At 45.7% G+C, this 23,294-nt stretch overlaps 1 protein-coding gene across 1 annotated transcript in view; it reads right to left on the bottom strand.

Moving 5' to 3' along the window:
* Positions 1 to 22,698, bottom strand: part of ALX4 (ALX homeobox 4) — a 61,805-nt gene extending 39,107 nt beyond the window's left edge. The window contains exon 1 of the mRNA XM_065404093.1: positions 22,305 to 22,698. Within this exon, the coding sequence (XP_065260165.1) occupies positions 22,305 to 22,698 (394 nt within the window). The remainder of the gene's footprint in view (positions 1 to 22,304) is intronic.
* Between the last annotated feature and the right edge of the window lie 596 nt (positions 22,699 to 23,294).

Below are 23,294 nucleotides of genomic sequence, written 5' to 3'. Positions count from 1 at the left end.
CATCCCTTACTATTCTAACTTCCTAAAGGCTTGATTCTGCACTAGTGACTTCAATGGGAGTATGGTCATTGACTTTAATGGGAACTGGATCTGGGTCAAGATTTTTATACAGTAAATATACAGTGGAAAAAAATAGTATGTGATCATGCAATTAAAAACTGGATCATAATGCACATGCACATGCTGAATGAAGGTTCCGCAGACAATTTCCTAACTTTCGAGTTCTCGTCTTTGCAACCTTAATAAAATTCTTTTAACATAGGAAATTACACATAAACACCTAAATTTTAAAAAAGCAAATGGAACCCCCCGCCCCAAATATTCCATCATGTGGCATCATATTCACACCCACCTAGGTCATCAGCAGGGTTGGAAATGTTAGATCAACCACACAGACTTCTGCCACTTGAGCTAACAGAGTAGCTGATAGCAGTAGTAAGTTGTCATCCTCTATGTGGACCAGCACTAGAGGGGGATGGCAGACTTTGCTTGGGGCTTCACAGATATTTGCTGACAGCAGAAGAATGCTGACACTCAGGAATCTTGGGTGCCATTTCAGGCTCTGGAGGAAAGCGTGCTCTAGTGCAAGGGTTCCAAAACTTGGGAAGTGGCGCGGGCCGGGCCACCACTTCCCGCAGCTCCCATTGGCCAGGAACGGCGAACCGTGACCACTGGGAGCTGCGAGCAACCGTACCTGCAGATGCTCAGGTAATCAAAGTGTCTCGTGGCCCGTCAGGGGCTTACCCTGAACAAGCCGCGGACCAAGTTTGGGAACCCCTGTTCTAGTGGGAACAGATTCTTCTGCCTGTTTCCCCCAAGCATGGGCCTTTCTGCCCCATTCCCTCCAAACTGTCCCTGTCCTGGTCCTATCTCTTCCTCACCCCTGACACCTCATCTCACTCTCCTCACTTAGCCAGTCCCAGTCTCCATACCTCAGGCTTCTCATCTCAGTCCCAGTCTCATTGCCCAGTTATGCTTCTTCAGTCAGGGAACAAGAAACAGGCTAATGCATCTAATTGAAGCTAACCTACACAGATCAGATTTCAAATATCAAATAAATGCCTCATATACACTCTACAGCCCAAGGCAGAGCCGTCCCTTGAGTACAGCAAACCGGGGCGACCGCTCTGGGCCCCACGCTTTGGGGGGCCCTGAGGGCCGGACCAATGGTCCCAGAAGTGATGGGTCAGTCCCAGAAGTGACGGATTCGTCACTTCCGCTCTGGGCTCTGCACCCCCCCAGGGACGGCCCTGGCCCAAGGATTACTCACAAAAACTGCTCAGCAAATAATCTGAGATCAACAAATCTGCAAAAATCATAAGTTTCTCATAGACAATTCACAAACAGAAAAAAGGATAAATTCACTCAGCTCTAGTCCTGGATAGTGAATTTAGTCCCTGGATCTTACAATCTGATCTATGTGGGAAGAACTTTGTTTGCATGCACAGAGTTCTATTGAATTCAGTAAAGCTTTGCGTGGGCAAAAGTGTCTGTCCATATGGAGCAGATTTCATGACCAGGATTATAGTTCTTAAATTATGCCTCTTCTAGTCAGAGTGCAAGTGAGGGAAAAATAGCCGGGAGAATTTAATGGAACATGTGAGTCAGAGCAGGTATATGTAAATAGTGTCTGCGTGGGAAGGGTAAAAATCAGTGGTCATAAAAAATTAAATTGCACCAACATTTGTTAAAGACATATATCCAAAAGGTACTTCTGTCAGATATGAAATTCTGAAACAAGTAACCAAGCTCTCCCAGCCCCCGCCAATTTCCTTCCACTCAGTTCTTTAGTGATGGGCCTATCTGCAGGGGCCTGGAAAGAATGAAATTAAGGAAGAAGAACGGATAAACAATTCAGGTTCCAGTGCCTGGAGAATCATGGAATTCACCACAGGGAATACAAGGGAGGGAAGAAATTTGCTTAGTATTGCCAGAGACTCTGACTCCCAAACTGTCCCAGACTCCAGGATCAGTGGAATGATTGAAAGGAAAGTTGTTGTGTCTGGGGTTTTGTTTTGTTTTTTTTCAAATAGGATTCCTGCTTCACTGTCTCCTCAGTTTTCTAGCTCACTTTGCATTTGGGTCAGAATTATGCAGGCTCCCTAAAAAGGCAGAAAAGTGTAAGAGATTTTCCTCATCAAGTTTTTTTGAGGCAGCCCATTTTGTTTGTGCCACCACAGGCATCTCAGGAGAATAGATCTAGTCAGAAGTGAATAATGATTTTCCTGACTGAACAACTCCTTCAGTGGAAACAGTTAGGCCATCTCCCACTGAGCCTGTATATTTCAGAAAGCTGGGACTTCAGAACTACAGCTTCAGTCCAGGGGGACACTGTGGAAGCACTGCCCCAGGTGCAACGGGTAAAGCTGGAATGGAGGAAGCATCATCTTTGTGTCTTTGCAAAGCACATGGTCTGAGCTAAACAGTTAAGTGACAGCAATGGGAAAATCCTGCATGTGGAAACCTAGGTCTCTGTGACATTCTAGGAGGATGGTCTAACGTTTCCAACAGGAGAATGGGAGTTTGAAGGGCTAGATTCTTTGCTAAGTGACTCTGGGCCTCAGTTTCCCCTCTGTAAAATGGGGATGATAATACTTGCCTTCCTCATTAGGTGCAGGGAAGTTGTGGGGCTCAGATGCTACAATAAGAAGTGAGACAGATAATAGGATTAAATAGTAACTGTTCACTTTGATAGCCTCCAATGAAGGACAAGAGAAATGTTCAAAGTATTAGAAAATAATGCAGGCAGATAGCAAGCTTCAAGGGGATGGGAATGGGCCCAGAGCCTCATAGGTATTTAGGCTCCTAACTTCCAGTGAAGACAATGGACCTTTGAGGATCTGGGCCATGGTGTCTTTCATCTCTAGTCTGCTTGTGTGAATCCAGAGAGGGTCTGGTGACCAAAGTTACTACACCTCTACCCCGATATAACGCGACCCGATATAACATGAATTCGGATATAACGCGGTAAAGCAGCGCTCCGGAGGGGTGGGGCTGCGCGCTCCGGCAGATCAAAGCAAGTTCAATATAACGCGGTTTCACCTATAATGCGGTAAGATTTTTTGGCTCCCGAGGACAGTGTTATATCGGGGTAGAGGTGTATCAACTGATGACTGTTCAGCAGCCAACGTGAAGTGCATTTGGTGGATCTTTGGTTAGTTTCTAGTGGACAACCATTTACATCACAAAAACACCAGCACAACTGCCACTAATTGTCTCCTTCCCTGCACAGACCCGAACACTGAATGGGACGCAGAGTTTAAACTCCCCTCTAACCGTTACGTCAGGTCTGAAGCACATAGGCAGGGGATATTTTATAGTCTTTGCTTGACCTGTTCTGTGGATAAAAGACTTCATTTTGTCGGGCTGTTAAATAGGTCAGTACTTTTCACAAGCACCAAACTGATATGTATACACACACACGTGCTTTTTATAGGACCATAGTAATGTACACTATACAAGCCTTGGGGCCCAAAATTCCCCTTCCTATGGATTTCCTAGTTTACGCAAAGAGATTGATTTACGGGGGTTGAGGCTGAATGACCTGTTTGCTGGGATTTGTTTTGATACAAGAAAAAATTATACTGAATGACAAGATAGAGGAAGGATGCAGCTGTTACCCTTGTTCACCTGAATGGTTAGACAGTATTCAGGGTCTTGCAGGAGAAGTTGATGACGGAGTCAGGTATTTAGTTGATACAACCCTCTTTGTTTACAAGGAATGAGCATAATGTTCTGTTTTCCTGAGCACAGTAGGAATCAAACAACAGAAGGCCATTTTTTGCTCCGTATTCCAAACCTCTTTTTCCAGCCAGCACTTTACCCAAAAAGCTCTCTCTTAGGGTCACACTACAGGTGCTTCTCTGTCTGTCCTGGGCTTCCTTGTTGCCTTCTCTATCTGCTTCTGAGATGTTTCTGACTGCATCCATTCATACACACACAGCTCCACCAAAACAATACCCAACCCTCTGCATTTGCATTCAGTCCCCAGCAAAACCCCTCCACTCTCATAGCCCAGCTCCTGACCCACCTTGCATATGGCCTGTGTATTGTCTAAGCTATTTTACTCCAGAATGAGTTTAACTCTTCTTACATTGATCCTGAACGATGGGCAGCTGTCACACCCACCAGCTTCAATGAGATTTCACCTAACTCCCAGCATAACCATGCCCTATCTTAACTGACCCATTGTGCCCAGTGAGTCCAAAACGGTGATGCCCTTTATGACCCCTCCCAAACAGAAAGAAAAAAATTATTTACCAGTTACGAATGATCCAAGCTTAGCTATTCATTTAATTGGTTAGTTCTCATGCTGTTTCTTGGACAGTGCAGAGGTCAGCCAACACATTATGTGCCTCCATGATATTCTGTCCTGAGCCAAATCTGGTGCATTATGAGGTAGGATGCCTGTGAAGGACAGATATCTGTTGACGCCATCCAGCCATCATGTTTTAGGTCTTCTGGTTGGCCGTTTCCATCCTGCTTTCATTAGGTTGAACTCAAAGATGATTCTCACAGGGAAATTGGTAGGGATTTAGCCCAGATGATCAAACCACCTTAAAAGAGCTTTGGGTGACTGAGAGAACAGCAAATGGATCTCTTTGTTCAACTTCAGTTTATACCATTTGATGTTTTCAGTTGTTCAGAGATGTTTCATCTGAATGGTGTCCAGCTTCTTTTCTATCTTGACAGTGAAGGGCCATGTTTCATAGTTCATATAATTACATAATGTTTTTCTGTCTGAACACGTTCACATCACCAATCCAAACTGATTTTACTCTAGTCCAAGTCTCCTTGAAGTTCTTCTCTCCCTGCCCAATTTCCTTTCTACCACCCAAGTAGAGCTCATCAAAAATTGTCTGTTGTAATGCTGGCTGACAGACAGAAACTGCCTATTCTGTTCTAATGGGGAACTCATTACTGTCACGACTCTCCCAGCCTCAGCTTCCACAGCTACAGTCTCAGTTTTGGAGGGGTAGTCACACTGAAATTCTGTCCCCCTGGTACCTCCTCAGATGGTCCTTATGAATAATGTTGGGTTTAGGCCTGGGACTCAACTTTATCCTATAAATAATGTCATTTATTTAGGTCAGTACTGTAGAGGGTCTCTCTCAAGGTTTATCTAGCTTAGGGCTGCTACCCTTCTTTCACCTCGGGCTGTGAAACCAAACCAAATCCCTTCTTTCCTTATATGACCTTCCATCATAGAGGGTTTTTTTTCATTTTTTCAGAGGCTATCAAATTTTTTCCAGCTAAGGTGTGGGCTTTTTCAGTTCCGGATTGTAGGGTTTCTACATAGTCCACATGGTTCAAATCTTTGTTCCACCTCAGGAACTCCATACAAAAAGTTTGCTGGGATCCTGAGCTCATGCCCAAACATGAAGAGTGCTGGGGTACATTTTGTACTCTCATTGACTGCTGTTCTATAAGCCATCAAAAGGAATGGGATATGCTGGTTCCATTCCCTTTGATGCTGTTCTACAAAGGTAGTCCCAGAGTCCTATTGAACCTTTGCTCCATCCAATCAGATCGCAGGTATGCTGGGGTGTTGCAAGTTTTGTGGATCCCTAGACTCTCTGAAACACTTTGAATTCAAAGTTTCTCCCTGGATCTGTGTGTAACTCACCTGGGACCCCAAATCTGGTGAAGAATTCATTCACTAGGACCCCTCCTACTGTCACAGCCTCTTGATTCCTTATTAGATAAGCTTCAGGCCATTTTGTAAAATAGTCCATGGCTACAAACTAATATGGATTGCCAGACTCTCTCAGGCAGAGGCCCAAGTACATCAACAGTAATGCACTCCCTCGGTGTCCCCATGAGATACTGCTGCCTAGAGACTCTCCCTGTCTTAAGGGGACCATTCTTTGCAAGGCATGCATCACATTTCCTGTGCCAATTTTCTACATCCTGCCTGCATTTCATCCGGTAGAAATTCTTCCTTAGTTGGCAAAGGTTTTGCAACCCTAAAATGCCCAGCAGTTTTCAAATCATGACATAACCTCAAAACCTCCTTTTTCCAATATGGTACAACAAGGAGATACCTCTCAACAGTATTTATCATCTCCAGGGTTTTCCCATCTCCTATACAATATTTCATCTTTAAATTCCAAGTTTTCCCACTCGGAGCAGAAAGCTTGTATTGTGGTATTCTGAGGGGATACTATATTCCAAAGTGACTGCATTTGCCAAATGATTTTCAATCACACACTATCCTGATATTAGGATCTTCTCTTTGGGAAGCTTTTAGCTGCTCTGGAGTCCATTCCTGCAAACTCACATCCTTTGTTTCAGTGGCTGAACCAGGAACATTTGCACTTCTGCAAATTATGGGAAGAGAGGTGACAGCCATCAGTTCCGGAGCACACTCATTCCTTTGGGCAGCCAACGCCGTGCTCTTCTACTTCGGGCAGTGTTTGTAATGAGCCTCCTAGTAAGGCCATCTGGACAAGTCATCAGCATTTCCATGCTGGTGCCCAGACCTGACTGTGACTATGGAAATCACAGAGCTGCAGTTTTTCCAACCACTTGGCAAGTAGCCTCTCAGGATTCCTGAAACTAAAGAGCTGTTGCAGGGATGCATGGTCTGTCCTGACCACAAACTTTCTGCCATACAAATAGTAGTGAAAATATTCTATAAATTTAACCAGTGCCAGGAGTTCTTTTCTGATGGGGAAAAAATTTCTCTGGAGAATTTAGACTATTGCTGCAATAAACCACCACCCTCTCAAGTCCCTTGTGCTCTTGGGTCAATACTGCCCCCAAACCGTAAGCACTAACACCTGTGTCCAATATGAACGGGGTTTTGAAACATGGGTAGGCTAAGACAGGAGCAGACACAAAAGCCTTTTCAACTCTGAAAATGCTAAATCGCACACTGCTGACCACTGAAATGGTTCGCCTTTCTGATTCAACTTGCAGTGGTTTTGTAGTATTTGCAAAGCCACAAATAAACCTTCCATAACAGGAATAGAAACCTACACAACTGCGTATGTCTGCCAGTGTCTGGGGGCCAAGCCAATTCTGTACAGCCTTGATTTTCTTTTTGGCACTGGAAATTCTCCCCTCATTGACTGTGTGCCCAAGTTGATAAGTTACCTCTTTTTGACACAGCTCACATTTGAGTTTCATCTTGGGAGCCTTAAGCTTATGGCAGACCATTTGTAAATGTATCAGTTCATGTTCATCAGGTATTAGCATGCACCAGGATATCATATCAGTATAGCAAATACGCTTAGAGTGGTGTGTCATTCCATGCCCTTTCCATTAGCCTCTCAAATGTGTCTGATACACAGGCCAAAAGCCATCCCTTTAAATTGCCACAGGCCTTGCCCTGCTGTGAAAGCATTCTTTTCTCTGTCCTTTGGATCTTCTTCCACTTGCCAATACCCACTTCTAAGATCCAGTATGGAAAGCCAGATTGAACCTGATACAGCATCCAGCATACCATCTATTCATGGTAATGGATACGTGACTTCATTTCGTTTTCTATAGTACATGTCGAATCTGATGCTGCCATCTTTTCTTCTTAACCAGAACTATGGGTTAAGCCAAGGGCTGGTTGAAGGCTTAATTATGTTTTACAGATTTGTTTCCACAATGGCCTGTAAAGCCACTTCCCTCTTTGCTACTGGTAAATGGTGAGGTGGCTGTTTAATGGGTTAGTTTTCCCCAACATCAATCGGGTGCTGGACCAGTGCAGTGCAACCTTCATCTTTGTTAGTTCAGATAGAACAACTCCTGATCCCAACCAGAACTCTTTTAGACTGTTCAACTGCTCCTCATTTAAATATACAAACACTGCACTGGAACAAGTCCAGTAGAAACTCTGGGAGCTCACCTTACCCCCTTCCTCTTGTAGTTTTCTTTTGCATGTATTAGATCCACTAGTTTACATTTTGCAATAGTGGTTCCCTTTTTTTGTTTTTAAACTATTTGCTGCTTATCAGAAACATTCAGCAAATGATCAGGAATCTGTTTCTGATTCAGATCCACAAGAACTTTAGCAGATATAACCTAGATTCCCCTCCTGAGATCCTGGATCTCAAAGCAGGTTTATGTAGCTGATGTTATCGTTTCTGCCCCTGGAGGCAGGACAACTTGTTTACTGAAAACCAATTGTCTATAAGCCATGTGCTTCACCTGGGCTGCATCTTTAAAGGGAATTTCCACAGACTTAATTAGTAGGACGTCTTTTCTGGCATTTATTACACCGTTATTAGCCATAATGAAACCCAAACCAACATTAGCTCATCCACTGTCTTGGCTATCCAGACTTCTTGCCTGAATTCCAGAGGTTCAAAATACAATTTTGCCCGGTTTTGGACCAATGTCTTTGCTCCAGTCACTGTCTCCATTTGAGACTAATTACGTGGCTAAGTTTTGGATCCCCTATTCCCTATCCTCTGTGACTGGTCTAATAACTATTATGTTTGAGCCAGTGTCCACTATTACTATTCAATTCACGGATCCTATCACACATTCAATAGGCAAACTCCCATTGTTGTTGTGTAACAGCCCAGATCTAAACCAAAACTATGGGGCTAATCCTTGTATCTCCAAGCTTTGTCCACTCAGTTTGGGTGCCTCCCCATTTCCTGAGCTGGGAGAGGGGTTTCACTAGACATTTGTGATGCTCTGTCCTGGCCTGCTTTATATTTATAACAATCCTTTATGTGGCCAGTTTTTTCACACTACCAGCATTTAGCTGAACTGCTTCCCTTCATTTTTTCATTATTGTCAATTTCCCTTGTTTTACAAACCAAATGAATCATTTTTCTAATAATTCAAAAATGTAAAAAACCAGATTAGAATACCCTTTTCCATCATACATACTAGACACAGAGCTGTACTTACAGGGCTCATGGCAGTCAGCTTCTATCTTCCTCACTAGCAGCTGTTTCTTCCTTTGGTGAACAGCTGCAAGAAAAGATTCAAGTTCTGTGACAAATTCCGAAGGCTTTCAGAGTGTCTTTGGCCTCCTTTGGTCGATCTGCAAATCCAGGTCCCACTGAGCATCTATAAACTGGTCCATTGCAAATTTATCCTGGAAAGCCTGTCCTCACTGGTAAGTGGATATGCCAGGAACACAAGTCTCCTTAGGCCCGCTGCTATTTCAGATGTGGTCTTCTTCCCTCTCCTTCTAGCTCTTAGCTGTGCCCTGGCCAGCTCAGATTGACCACTGTCTCCAAATCAAATATCAAGGGCTTGTACCAGGTCTGGATAACTCAGTGTCTTTTCTGGGGCTAAGTTCTTCAGCACCGTCGGAGCTGGATCACGCTAGCTGGCCGCTAGAAACCTCACTTTTTGTTCATCTTCACAGCCATTTATTTGATTTATGGCATTAAACTGAGCCAAATAAGCCTCCCAGGGAGTTTTCCCTTCAAAGACAGTGGGGTTTTGCACTACTTGAGCTGGGACAATCTGACCTATCCCCTCTGGGCTACAAATGGGAGAGAGAAGTGTTGTAAATGTCCTACCTTATCCAAATCCTCTGGCTGGCCCAATTCCTCATCCAGGTGGCTGCCTTCCATTGTGGTCTATGACCCTTTGATTTCCTTCTGAAGGTGATTTTTCAGTTCCCTATGTCCTTGCTGCAGCTCATCAATGTTTGCAAGTTCCAATTTGGCCAAAGCAGACCTAGTCTTCCCTATTTAATGGAAAACCTTCTGGGACATGGAAGTCAGGTAACTGGTCACCTCATTGATCCATCTTGCCATTCCAGACTGGGAATATTGCACCTGGGCCTCCCATTGTCCCTAGACATTGTGTAGTTGCTACCCCAAGAATGATTTCATCTCTGCTTGCAGGTCAATTTTCATTCCCTTCCTGGGAAACCTCCAGATATGACTTTATTTCCTTTTGTGAAGCTTCCAGCTTTAGATTTAGATCTTGATTTAATTCCTTCCGGTTTTGTTTTACTTCCTTTTGTCCATCTATGATTTCTGTGAGCACACTCATCATGTGTGCCATCTCAGGACATTAGGAATAACTGGCTCACAATTTTTCTCCTTGGAAACTGGATCCCAGCCTTAACACCAGCTTAACCCTTTTGACATGAGCAGTTAGCCAATATTTGGGGTCTTGTGGATTGTGGGGAAGAGCAATTGATGATAGAACTAGGTGGTTTTTTGACTCAATCCTGTTTATTTACAAAGAAGTACATATAAAATCCTGTTTCCCTGAACTAAATGGGAGTCAAACAGAAGACAGTTTCCTTGGTCAATATTCCAAGCCTCTTTTTCTAGCCAGCACTCTACCCAAAAAACTCTCTCAGCTTTTCTCTCAGGGTCACACTGCAGATGCTTCTCTGGCTCTTGTTGTCTTCCTCATTGCCTTTTCTGTTTGCTTTTGAGGTGTTTCTGGCTGCATCTGTCCACACAGCTCCACAGCTGCACCAAAACAATACCCAGCCCTCTGCATTCAGACCCCAATGAAGCCCCTCTGCCCACATCACAGAAAGTTCTGCTTGCCCCTTCTCACCACTCTGTTCCCAGCTCTCTCCATTTCTCTCTTTCTTTGCATCTCTCTCCCTCCACTCCCTTTCCACCTCATAGTTCTCCTCTCCTTCCCCAAATCTCTCTATGATGGAAAGAAGATCTTAGAAAGATCAAGGGCATTAGAACCATTCCTATTATAGCATCTCTTCTTAATTAACAGTTGAAATATGGATCTCCATTCACTACAGCAGAGGCAAAAATTGTGAAGTGCAATAAACAATATTTTTGAAGAAAATATAATATTCAAGTATAGCTAAACATCATTTGTTTAAAGATAGATAGTTTTCTTCCTTCAATATGTATACTGCCATTTAAAAGTCTGGAGCACCTGAAAAGCCAGTGACTGGTATAAATCACCATAACATTCTCCTTATTTATATGAAATATTTCTGTTCATCTTTATGTAAATATTCTTAAATTGCAAAGGTACTAGTCTTGCTGGGGAACGCCTCAGGTTGTTCCTAATTTTGAACTAATGTTCTTTCCTTTTTGAAAATACTTCTCTACAAAGATATTGGCCTTACATTTTCAAAAATGACTTGTGATTTTGGGTGCATTCATTTTTTGAATGCCCAACATGGGACATCTTAGAGACCTGATGTTCAGCATTTTCTGAAAGTCTGGGCCCTTTCAGGTGTCTCAAGTTGGACACCCAAAAACGGAGTCATCCATATTTACTACTCACTTTTGAAAATTTAGGCCATTAATGTCTTTTGCAAAGTTAACTGGTTTAAGATATAGACAGGTCAGGGCACACGAAAACATCCAATCAGCTACAATTTAATACTTTGAATAAGGGTCTGCTAATCAAGAGACCTAGTTTCTATCCCTGATTCTGCCACCAACTCACAGTTCAGCCCTGGGCAAATCACTTTCCTTCTCTGTGCCTCAATTTCTACAATTGTAAAATGGGGATAATAATACTTTCCCATTTTTGCAATGCACTTAGAGCTCAATGGATGAAAGCCACTATAGAAGTGCAATGTTATTGACAAAATAATAAATGGCTTTAAAGATTTCAATATGTAATTGACAATAGAGCCAGACACTTGGACAACTAAGTGGCTAGGGATGTGGCTGGAGATCTCCTTAAGCACTAGACGTTGGCTGAGAGCCACCAAGACACCTCCTCCCTCTTACAAGGGAAACTCATCAAGGCTTTGCATGCGGGACTTGGAAAGGGAATAAATCTTTTAGATCTGAGGGACTGAAGTCTGCACATTAGCTCCCCTTAAACTCTGAGTGCATTAACTTGGGAGGTTAGAAACCAAAGCCAAAAAATCTCTTTTGATTCACAACTTGTTTTGAGCAGTCAGCCATAAAGCAGCCAGTGAATCATTCCCGCCAGTTAGTCATGCAACCACAGTGAACGTACACTCCAAAAGGAGTACAAAATAAACAGCCTGCAGCCCAGATAACACACACAGAGAGCTCATTTGTGCTATCTGGCATCAATATATATTGTTAATGGGACTCCTACATCAAACCCATAGTAAAAGACACATTTGTTAAGCATCTCCAAGTCTCTCTCCCCATCAGCTTCTTCATCTGTTTTGCAGCGTGTTGCTTTCAAAACAATTCAGACTAATAAACGTTTAAGACTCTGTTTTCCTCCTCCTTCTGCTGCTGGTAAAACCTTTGCAGAAAGAGGTGGATAAAGCAGAGTTCATGCCAATCAGCACAGGACAACTTGAAAATAAACAGCCCTAGTGAGAAAGGAAACCTTCCTGCCTAGAAAAGAAAGATACAAATAAAGTGGAGGTTGACACATCAGTGTTATAAACTGCTTGGTTCAGGAATCCTATAAAACTCTCAAGCCAGATCTACCGGCCAAGCCAAGAGAAGCAAAACGGGTTGGAAACAGACTCAAATAAATCATCTTGCGAAGACCCAGGAACACGCACGAGCCATACCTTCGACTCCTCCGCTGCTCGATTAGCTCACTGAGGAAATCCTACAGGTTTGTGTGCGCAGGGAGACTCCGCTACCTCCAGTGTCCGCTTAAACCTAAGTTTAGCCAAACTTCTTGGCGCACGCTCCCTCCCCTCCCTGGGAGGGTGCTGCTGGAGCCTTTGAATGGCAGATCTGGTGGCCCTATTGTAAAAAAGAGAAGGCAATTGCCAAAGCAGCGTCAGCTGCACCTCGGGGAGCCCTAAGACGCGAACCTGGCACAGGAAGCCGGCGTTATAAAACATGGGAAGAGGCCGCTTCTCAAAGGAGCCAGCTACGCTCAGAGGCGAGCCCACGGGCCGGCTGCTCGCTCGCGCTGAACATCTGCCTGCTGCGCTCCCTTGATTTCTACCTCCTTTCCCCAGCCTGTTTCCCTTCCTCTGGGGTTGTCTCATTTCAGTGTTCGCCTCTTTCTCTTCTTCCTTCCTGTTCTTCGGGCCCGTCGCTCCTATTCCCTTCCTGGCTTTTCGGGGGGGGGGGCGTCTCATTTCCCCCCCTCTTCAGGCGTTGCTTGTGTTTCATGCCGGGTTTCTTTCTGTCCGTTTTCTCCGTGCTAGGCTTGCTTTTCCCGCATCCCCCCTTGCTTTTCTTCTCGCCTTTCCTTCCTTCAGCTAGCTCTCTGATGTAGTCTTTGTCACTCCAGTTATGTATCTCCAAAACATATTTACTCCTCCAACCCACCCATCTCCCCTTGCTCTTTACCACTGAAGAGAGTCTGTAGATACCCGGAGTCTCTCTCAACCCCTTTATCTGGATGTGAGGACTTTTGTCAGGAGCAGAGCCCAGTTCAAAGCAAGTTCAGGACCTGTAAAACCGGCCCCATTCAGCCCCGGCCTAGAGAAAGTCTGACTCCCTCCTGAGATCCACTTCGGCTCTGATCCCTATCAGTCACATCTGGAACCTGGGCTCCCCTCTGATCCCTATCCATCACATCTGGCTTCAGGGCAGTACGGCGGTGCAGGAAGGGGCTTTAGATGAGGGGAGATGGAGGCAGGATATGTGTGTGTAATCCCCTCTTCAGACAGTGCCAGACGCTGCCCTGGTGACACAGCCGTAGTGGGTCCCTCCCTTTGTGTGTTCCCCTCTACGACTTTCAATCTTTTATTGCTTGGGGCGGGATGCAGATTAAAGGAAGAAAAATTGGGTCTGAAACAAACTTCTCTCTGCATCTCCGGCTGCCTTTGGCCGACGCAACAGGCGGTCAGAATCACCTGAAGCAGGGGGGATATTAACTACGGAGGGGGCTGCACTGCTTTCTCCCCACTGGCCCCTCTTCAAACTCTCTCAACTCTGATCCCTGTCCATCCCCCTTCCCAGGTAGCAGTGAGTCTAACCGACTCGTAGTCCCACTGCTGTCTAAAATGCTTCATGAAGAGAAGGGAGTGGGGTGAAAGAGGAGGAGGGGAGGGAGTTTATGTTCAGGGATAGGGAAGTATAAATGATACATTCCCCAGCGAAGGGTGACCACAGGTCCCCCAGGGGAGAGGCAAGAACACCCAGTACTTAGTCATGCCCCATTCTCTCTACCCCCCAGGCCCAGCGTGTTGCTTCGGTCCCTCGCCTCCAGATCGCTCAGAGCAACCCGCATCTCCCTTGTACCTTGCTGAATCCGGAGGATCTTTTACTTTCACTGAATTGGGACCCGCCCTGGAGTCGCTTTAAGGCACCAGAAGCTCTCTCTCTCTCTCTCTCTCTCTCTCACACACACACACACACAAAGAGGGGGGGCATTTGAACACTTTGCGAATGGAGACTTCAGGGAATTCAGCGTAGGGGACTCTCCCGCACCTGGATGGGGATAGCAAGCAACAAATAAACAAAAATGTCTCTTGGTGGCCGCACGCAGCAAAGATGCTGCCAGCAGCCTCCCAGCCCCTCTGAACGCAAAGGAGGGGAAGGGGCATTGCAGAGAGAAGGGAAAGCTTCTCAGAATGCCCTTTCCTCAACTTCCTGGCACCGGGGGATCTGCCGGGCAGAGAGAACCCGAAAAGAAAGGCAGCCTTATTGACGGGAAATCATTAGACATCTTGAGATACACCAACAGGAGCCTTCTCCCCCACCTCCTCTCCTTAGCAAGCACTGTGGCGGCGCCTCCAGCCACACGCAATACGCAGGACACGCCTTGGGTATATTCTCTAGTGGGGTCCTTATATTTCCACCCCTACATTAAAATGTCCACTTCGAAACTGTGACGACCCCTTCCCCTTTAAGTGTGACCCACAGACCCCTAACCCATCTCCTCTCCTCCACATATTGACGCAGGCAGATGTGGAAGAGCTGATATTTCCCTCAATAAAACTGCTTCACACGTAGAGAGCAAATGGCAGGAGAATTCCACTATAACATGTCACCTCTACGAGCTTGGAGCGCGCAGAGAAGAGGAGATTGGCTGCCCAGATCACAACCGATTAGCGCTTCTCAGTGAATACCTTCAAGACAGGGAACTATGAGCCTGATCCAAAGTCCCTTAAAGTCAATGGGAGCCTTTCCATTGACTTCAGTGGGCTTTGGAGCAGGCCCCAAATATGTTTTAAGTCTTTAATGTCAGCTAATGGCTCATTCTGGAACAAGGTTATTTCTCGTATTCGTACATTTTAAAACGCTTGAAAATTCTTATACGCTATATTGCAAACATGTAAAAATAAAAATAAAGAAAGTGCATTAGAAATATATCAGAAATATAACAGTGTGGAGAGATCCTTTAATTCCTGTGGCAATTCCTTTCTACTCTTATTGATAAAGCGTTATAGATTGCATTTGATATTTGCACAGAAATAAAATAGATCGTTATTATTTGCATAACCTTGTACTTAAAGATTCTCCTATGCCAGGAAAAACAGTTTGCATTCATCTAACCCGCTGAGCAAACATCCTAATGCATATTTCTCTTTCATTCCCCTAAAGGGTTCCCCCCCCCCAAAAAAAACTGTATTTCAAGACAGCAGTATTTTTCCCAGGAAATGTAATTTACATCACCCCTACGTAAAAGAAATGGCAATTCAGTTTACTTTAATACATAAACCACTTGATGTTTTTTCCCCCACCTCTAAACCAAGATATAACTTGTGTTTTTTTCCTGGTTCCAGTTTAGGGGATAATCCATAACTGGTAGTTTGACTTCAGTGAAAAAAGGAAAGCAATGTTGCTGCATTCAGGAGATAGAGACGCCTTCAGTGTGCGTACAGCATGCAAATTCTATTAGTAATATACCAAGTCTATTGTACAAACATCAGACCGAAGTTCTTTGACTCTAGACTCCGAAATCTGTTTCCACGACCTGTCTTGGTGCATGCCCGGTCCAAATCACTCTCCTTTGATTTCAGCGAAAACAAATACAATTTGGAAATTAAACGTTATAAGTGATTCGACCATTTCCTTTGCTTTTGCGAAAATTGCAGATCGGAATAGTGAAGATGTTGTGCCCGCAATGCAAAATGGAAAGACTCGTGAGCATCACTAAGCAAACTAAAACCTTTCATTCGCCTCGGTGACCCCACAATCGAAATGCGCCATAAATGAATTGGAAGCATTTCTGTTGTCGCTTCGTTATTACACTTGACTATAACTCCCCTTATGCTATATTTATAGCTACTATCCAGTAGATAGTCTGAATAGTAGCGTAGGGCAGCCACAAGCTTTTTATAGCTTCGAAACAACTTGTTTATTAAAAAACATATATCCCTAAAACCCCTCTCCATCAGGGGATCTTTGCTGTTTGTTTCGTAGCTCTAGGTTTGTACATTACATTCCAGCCAAGGACCTAACGGTGTCTAAAGTGGGACACCAGCACAGAGTCTCACAGTCGCTTTTATTCCAATTCTTTAGATGCTGGTGATCAGAAAAACGCAGAGGGCCGAGTTACGGGGCTTGGTGTGTTTTGGATGCAGGTGGAGGAGAGTGGCGGGGGACAGCATTTTTAGAAGTCATCAGAAGCTGGCCAAACCCAACGGAAATCAACAGGGCTAAGCCGGTTGAAATTAACAAAGGGAAACAGCTACTCAGAAAGAGGAGGAGGTATGGGCCGATCCTGTCGGCAAGATTCGCACCAGTGGCCCTCCCTTACTAGTACAAGTCCTGCCATCCAGCGGGGGTAGAATCAGGTTTTTATCTCGCCCTAGTTTTCTAGTGAAGACAAGGCCTGGGGGAAGGAAGACTACTGCGCTCCGGATCGGGTCCCCTCCTATGTGCATTCTTTGCGCATCCAAAACTCCATGGCTTCATTGGGAATCTGGGGGCTGGGAGAAGGATCGGACCTTATTGTTCAGATTCGGGATACACTACGCGACAGCGGAAGCCCAAAAGGATCGGCTGAGCGAGGGTCCTTAGCAGGGGCAAAGTGGAGAGGTTAGAAAGGACAGCGCCACGAGATAAAGGGGCCAAGGAAAAGGCTCAGCTGGGAATTTTATAGAGGGAATAAAGCAGTGCAACAAACTCGCGTAGGCACTGCCAGAGGGACTTGCTCGGCACTCCTAAACTGATCTCCCTCCAGCTTACCAGTGAGATACAGTCCGGATCACTCAGCAGGGCAGTAAACGGAGAGAAAAATAACAAGCAAATAAAACTGCATTTTTCTTGGTTTGCAGAGGCCATTAGCGCCAAACCTTCAACTCTCCACACTTGTTGGTCACGCCCAGCCCAGCGAAGAAAAGCTGCGTGGGGCCAACATGAAGCGGGCGATTTAGTGAGCCGGAGTGCCTTATTACAGCGAGTTGACAGCCCAAATGAAGGCTTCTCGCAGCCCCATCTCTAAATTGAAGCCCTCAGCCAGACCTGGGATCGGATGCAGCCCACACCAGGGGGGCTGGAACAATTTGTAGAGTGGGGCTGTTGAGAGCCATTGAACCAAACTGTAAACCCTGCATACAGCGGAAACCACTTCTAGCCAGGGGGTTCAGCAGCCCCTAGCTCCAGCATCTATGGCCCACACAGTTCTGAGCCGCTCTGGCCCAGCTCCCGGCACACGGATCCTTCTGTGGCAGCGGCGCCCAGAGCCTCGGCACTGCACGATCAACACTGACGGATCCAGGATGGTGGTTGTTACGATGCTTGAGAAGGGGTCCCCCCTATGGTTCCCGTAGATTCTGGGTCCCGCAAGAATCAGCACCTTTCCCCCCTTTGGCATAAGTCTCTTTCCACAAGTGTTTTTCATCCTCATCCGAACGTGACCCCTCACTGGCGCCAGTGTCCGCGTCTCCCTTCAGACCAGGGTAAATTAGGAATAACTCCAGGGAGGCCAATGGGGCAACGGCAGTCCAATACTGATGCCCTGGAGGGGCGAGTCAGGGCCAGGCAGCATAGATAGTGTCACGGTTTGGGATTAGGTTAGCCACCTAACTAGCTAACACAGAAACAGCTGCCCCAAAGGAGGGGATTGGCAGTCGCCTGCTATGCTCATTTGTATATTTCTACCCGCCGAAGATATATGCCCGTATTAACAGGGATCTAAACTCAGCCTAGAGTGACTGGACTCCCAAAGCCCGAGATTAGTAAAAGACAACCCTAACTGGGGTTTGGCAAAACTGCAAGCCCTGGTTAACCAGAAATACACGAGAGCGATTATTCATTATTGCAATTATGCTAATTTCCAATGTATACAAATCATCCCAGGGTACAGCGGCATGCGTGCGAGTGTCAACTCAATATAGTGGTGGGAGAATTATTTAAAACAACACAGCGCGCGCTCTCTGGGAAGCTCGCCCTGGCCCCGGCTCCTGAGCAGGAGGCCCAGCTGATTTTCGCTTCTCTCCCACCCCCTCCTCTTCGCTGCTTGTGAAGCAGGAATTCTATCTCTGGGATGGTGTAACCCGCAAAGGAGGGGTTAACCCCCTTTTACATTCCAGATACAGAACCACATAAACTCACACGGCTCTGAAATTTTCATTTAATTTTAGAAAAGAAGAAATTCCATCTGTCTGCATGCCTCTCTTCCCTCTATGCAGCAATCCGTCCAAATCTTACAGTGGACACTTACTATTAACCAGAAACTATTTTAATCCTTAGCCATTATTATTATTAATTCTCCTCACAGATCCGTGTGGCTTTTATTACATTGCCATGTATTCTAAGCCACATCACACCAGACTTTTAAAACTGTTAGGGGTTCTATGGTACCACTAGTGAATTGGGAATTCTGCTTAATAATAAATAAAACAAAACAAACAAACAAACGCCTAAATATGCAATCGATAGGAATACAGAATCCCGGTGGCATTAATGTGGGTGATACATTCATTTGGTTCTATACAGCCTTGTAATGTGTCATCAGATGTTAAGATGTTGCCCTGGATTTTTCAACCTAAAAAAAACAAATCCAGTTAGCAGAGAGTTTTCAGAGAAATCAGGCACCTCTGAGGAATGGCCTCAAATACTATTTATTCACTAATTAATTAGTAATGACTTATGCAGCGCCATCCCCGTCTATTGCCCCAGAACACACGCAGAAAGATCCTCTCTGTCCCAAAAAGTTTACAATCTATGTTAAAGGCCCAGCGAATTATTTAGTGGAGTCCAATATAATGAAAGTCGTTATTTAAAACATATCGATGGCACATGTTTGGGGAGTATAAAGAGAGACGCTTCCCTCCCTCCCCCTCTCCTGCCCCAGCGCCTTCTGATTTATCATCTTGAAATTCGCAGGGAGGTGTATTGGGAAATAAGTGGCTGAAAGGTTCAGGGTAATGACATATAATGTTCCAGGTGAGCATGTGGTTATTACAACTCTGTATCAGGTAACTCGGAGTGCTCTGCATCGTGCGCATTAAAATTCATACGCGCTGTAACTCACTGTATCGGTCTCTGACACCGCGCATTCCCTCCTGGGATTCCATTAGTGGTGCGTGGAGTTACAGAACGGCGCAATGAAATTTCAAAGCGTTGGGGTGTGGGGAATTTGGAAACAGCACATCGAATGTGGGAGGCTGTATCTGTATTTCTTTTTCAGACTCTTGCAACCCCCCTTATGCACTAAATCTTTCTTTCTGCCCATGAAGTGACCCAGGGCCAGACGCTGATCTCAGTTACACCGCTGTAGGTTTGGAGTAGCTCCACTGACCAGTGTAAAGAAGAATAGACATAGTCCCCATTCCACATGGACACAAGGGATTTGCCCGGCACTGTTTCTTTCTGACAATTCAGCCACGATGAGTTTCCAGACCTGGCGTTATGGGGTTGGAGGGGGAGAGAACTCGTGCTACAAGCCCCATAGCAAACAAAATCCATGCAACTCCACTGCCCATTTCCCTGCAGCATTTCTGGGGGAATTCTTCTCTTTCAAGACTCTGATATCTGTATTTTCTGTGTCATCAAAGGCCCCCGAAGAAAAATGTTTGGGTGTGAAGTCTTGGGCGCTGGTAGTTTAATTTCAGTTCTCGGGGAAATGAATCTAAATCGCTCTGGTTTCTTCTGCGCAGAGTCGTTTCTGGGAAGGAAGGTCCCACATTCCTCCCATCCAGAATGGTGTCTGTGGGAAAGTTAGGGACTGGAGCTCGCAAAAGCCCGGACCCTTGGCAGGTGGGGAGTGGGGCTTCTTCGGAGCATTATAAGGGGCTGTTTTCTTTTCTTTTCTTTTTTTTTTTTACAGCTATTACATGTTGCGCTGTCTGCCTTTTTCATTATAGATGGGGGTAGCAGCCTGTGGATCACAATTCCCTTGCCTAGCAGCCTTTCTCCCTGTACTGCGCGCGGTGCCTGCGCCATTTGCGGGTGCACAGCGCACAGATTTTCCCTGCACTTCACCAAAGGTGGGGGACTCCTTTGCAGAAGGCGAGGAGCTTTCAAGTTGCTGGGACAAGGGAGACCTTTCCCCTTTCCTCATTGGACTTTAGGAGCCTCTGGTTCGATCTATGTCTCTGGAATCAGCTGTCATTCGGGGAAATAAATGAAGTTAACGGGGCTGGGTACAGTACAGCTGAAGATTGGCGTACACATATTTCAAAGCATCTTTCTCCGCTGCACCCCTTTGAGAGGGGCTGCCCAGGCTGGCTCCTTGCAGCACGAGTGATGGATGGCTTGTTAATGTAACCCCGGGCCCCGTCCCTTCCAGCTTTTCCTATAGTCAGCAAACACTCCAAGCCTTCAGGAGATGCTTAGGGGGTGGGGGTGGGGGGAAGGAAGGTGCCTTTGACTTGTTTCAAGTCTGGAAAGGGGGAAGGGAGGTGCATGGAGAGAAAGTAAACAATAAAATAAAAGCAATTGGAGAAGCTCAGACATAATCCAAACCAGGGTTCAAAGAAAATGGAACTAAAGAAGGACGGATAGGAAGTAACCCCAGCACACCGCTGCTGCACTGTGGAAAAGCAGGAGCTGCAGAAGACTTAACTTTCCCTTGCACTTCTGATCTCCCCTTTGTAATACTTCTCCATTGCTCACTTTGACTGGCATCGCTAGTGTTTTGCTTTCTCTTTATTCCTCTAGATTGTTCCCGGTCTAGGGGTGCTTTGGGTAACTTTTGATTGATGGAACAGTGGGAAAAAATGAACTTTCACTGAGACCTGGTTTTGAAAGAGCAGTAAATTCAGACTGCAGTGACTTCAGACTGTAGGAGTTAATTAACTAGCATTTCTGTAGAAACAGGGAAGATAGATAGTGAGATAGATAGATTTTTATTTTCACTTTCCCTTAACCAGAAGAAGAGGATTTTTTTTAACCTCCAAGTATAACGGAAACGCCTAAACAAACGTTAGTCTGTCATTTTAAGTACATCCCCTGAAAGATAATGAGAATAAATCCGGTTTAATTCTATTCAGTTTAGCGCCAATGCGAGGAGATGTCTTAATTGCCATTAATGAAATGAAGAGGATGCCAGTGTGTTACCTTTGATGATTCAAACGCAGGGCAGAAATCAACAGAGTGGCACGCGGAGGAAAGGCGAATACTAAAGATAACCCAGTAATGGGGACAGCAGATTTCTCTCAGCATTCACATTTAAACAGAAGGCCACATTGGGGAATATTTTGAGTAGGGATTAACTAAAACTTGTTGGCTTTTTTTAAGAACACAATTACGGATTTTCTTTAATTTGTAGTGGCAGAACAGCAATCTCTAGGTGTGCAATCAGATCTAGAGAAATTATAATACTTCATTGCAGCGGGCCGAAAGGAAATAAGCTGCTGTCATAGAAAATACAGGGGTTTTTTGGAACACGGCTGTGCTTGGAAACACAAAGACGCATTGGCTTTATAATAATAATAGCAACAACAATAAAATTACAATCGAGGGATGCGAGTCTGTACATGACTTAAGTCATTTCTATGCGAAATAAAAAAACAGAATAAAACCCATTGTTTCTCCCAAGGGCATGTTGTTGCTTTGTTTCAAAACGCGCATCCCCCCCCCCCCCCCCCAGACATTACTGGGACAATTTCAGAGCAACCTCAGGAAAATGGGTAGGGTAGATGGGTAGATTCTATGATCTGTAGGGGAGGGGATGTGGTTGTTTTCTTCCATCCTCTCCCGTTATATGGTCTCTTCTGCACTGGAAGACGGGATCCCGAAGCCGGCAAAGGGTGCACAGTATCAGGGGAACGGCCCGCGTTGGGTTACTGCTCAAAGTGCATGCTGGAAAGACACCGGTACCACACCGAATCTATTTACCTCTCTCCGACAGATACAGGCCCGATCCCGGCACGGATCCCCCTTATCTCCAGCAGGGCTTTAGTCAGAATAGGGACAGAGCACACACTGAAGGAGAAGCGGGTCCCAAGCATGTGGCCCCTGTCCACCAAAGGCGCGCTCGTTTCTCCCCTTTCCTGGCACTTCAGTTTATCTGCGCGCCCCTCTTCTCATCTCCCTTCCCCCCGCCCCAGCCACTTTCAGCAGCAAACATGCCCCTACCAGAGCCGTGTGCACGGGACTCACCGTAGCAGGAGACCTGCAGGGTTCCGTTGTGGCTGCTGGTCTCCTGCAGCTTGAGGTTGCTCTCCGGGGGAGTTTTGCAGGGGCCTCGTTGCATGTAGAGATGCTGCTGCTGCTGCTGCTGGTATTTGTTAAAGGAGCCTTGTGCCCCAGCAGAGCTGGGAGCCTGGCCGCTGCCATCCAGGGACTGGCATTCCTGCTGGCTATAGCGGCTCCGGCACTTACTGCTGCTGTCACCAAAGCCTTGTCCTTTGCTGGCCAGGAAAGTAGGGCTGAACTTGTCACTTGCTTGAAATGCCCTAAAAGGCGAGGAGCCCTCTGTGCTCTGGGAGGCTGCGTTGTAGTAGGAATCCATGGCAGCCGGATCACAATAAGAAACACAAGTATCAGCATTCATTCCTAAAATTAAAAGGCCCGAGTGTCCTTAATGCGCTTGGAGGGGCACCAGGAGCCTGCCTCTCTCCCTCTCCCTCTCTCGCTCTGTGTCTCACATGCACACTCACAGCTGGGCCAGGGAACTCTAAGAGGATTCAGATGTTCCTGAAAGCTTACCAGATCTCCAAAGCCTTCTCAAGATCTTGCAGAGCGAAAGGGATCTGCCCCCCCTTTCCTCCCTCTCTCGCTCACACTCACTCTCTGTCTCACCCTCCAAGCTATCTAAAGTCCAAAGAGACTCTTCTCAACACTTTCCCCCCCACACACATACAAAAACCGAGACCTCTCCCACAATTAATATGTAGATGATGACAGTGGAGGGGAGGGGGCCAAGGAAGGAGGGGAGCAGCGTGTGTGTGTGTGTGGGGGGATCAGATCTTTTGCATAAAAAAACTTTTTTATGATTAAAAAATAGAAAATCAAACACATGACATTAATGCAATTAGGGGATGAATATAGGGATCTGTGCAGGGCGGAAGAGCAGGGAACAATTTAATGGGTATGACACACTCGATTCGTTCTGGCCCTCTTCACTATTGACTTTGCAACGCAGCTGCA

Source organism: Emys orbicularis, chromosome 4, assembly GCF_028017835.1.
Source record: "Emys orbicularis isolate rEmyOrb1 chromosome 4, rEmyOrb1.hap1, whole genome shotgun sequence".
NCBI lineage: Eukaryota > Metazoa > Chordata > Testudines > Emydidae > Emys > Emys orbicularis.
This window is presented reverse-complemented; position numbering and strand designations above follow the sequence as displayed.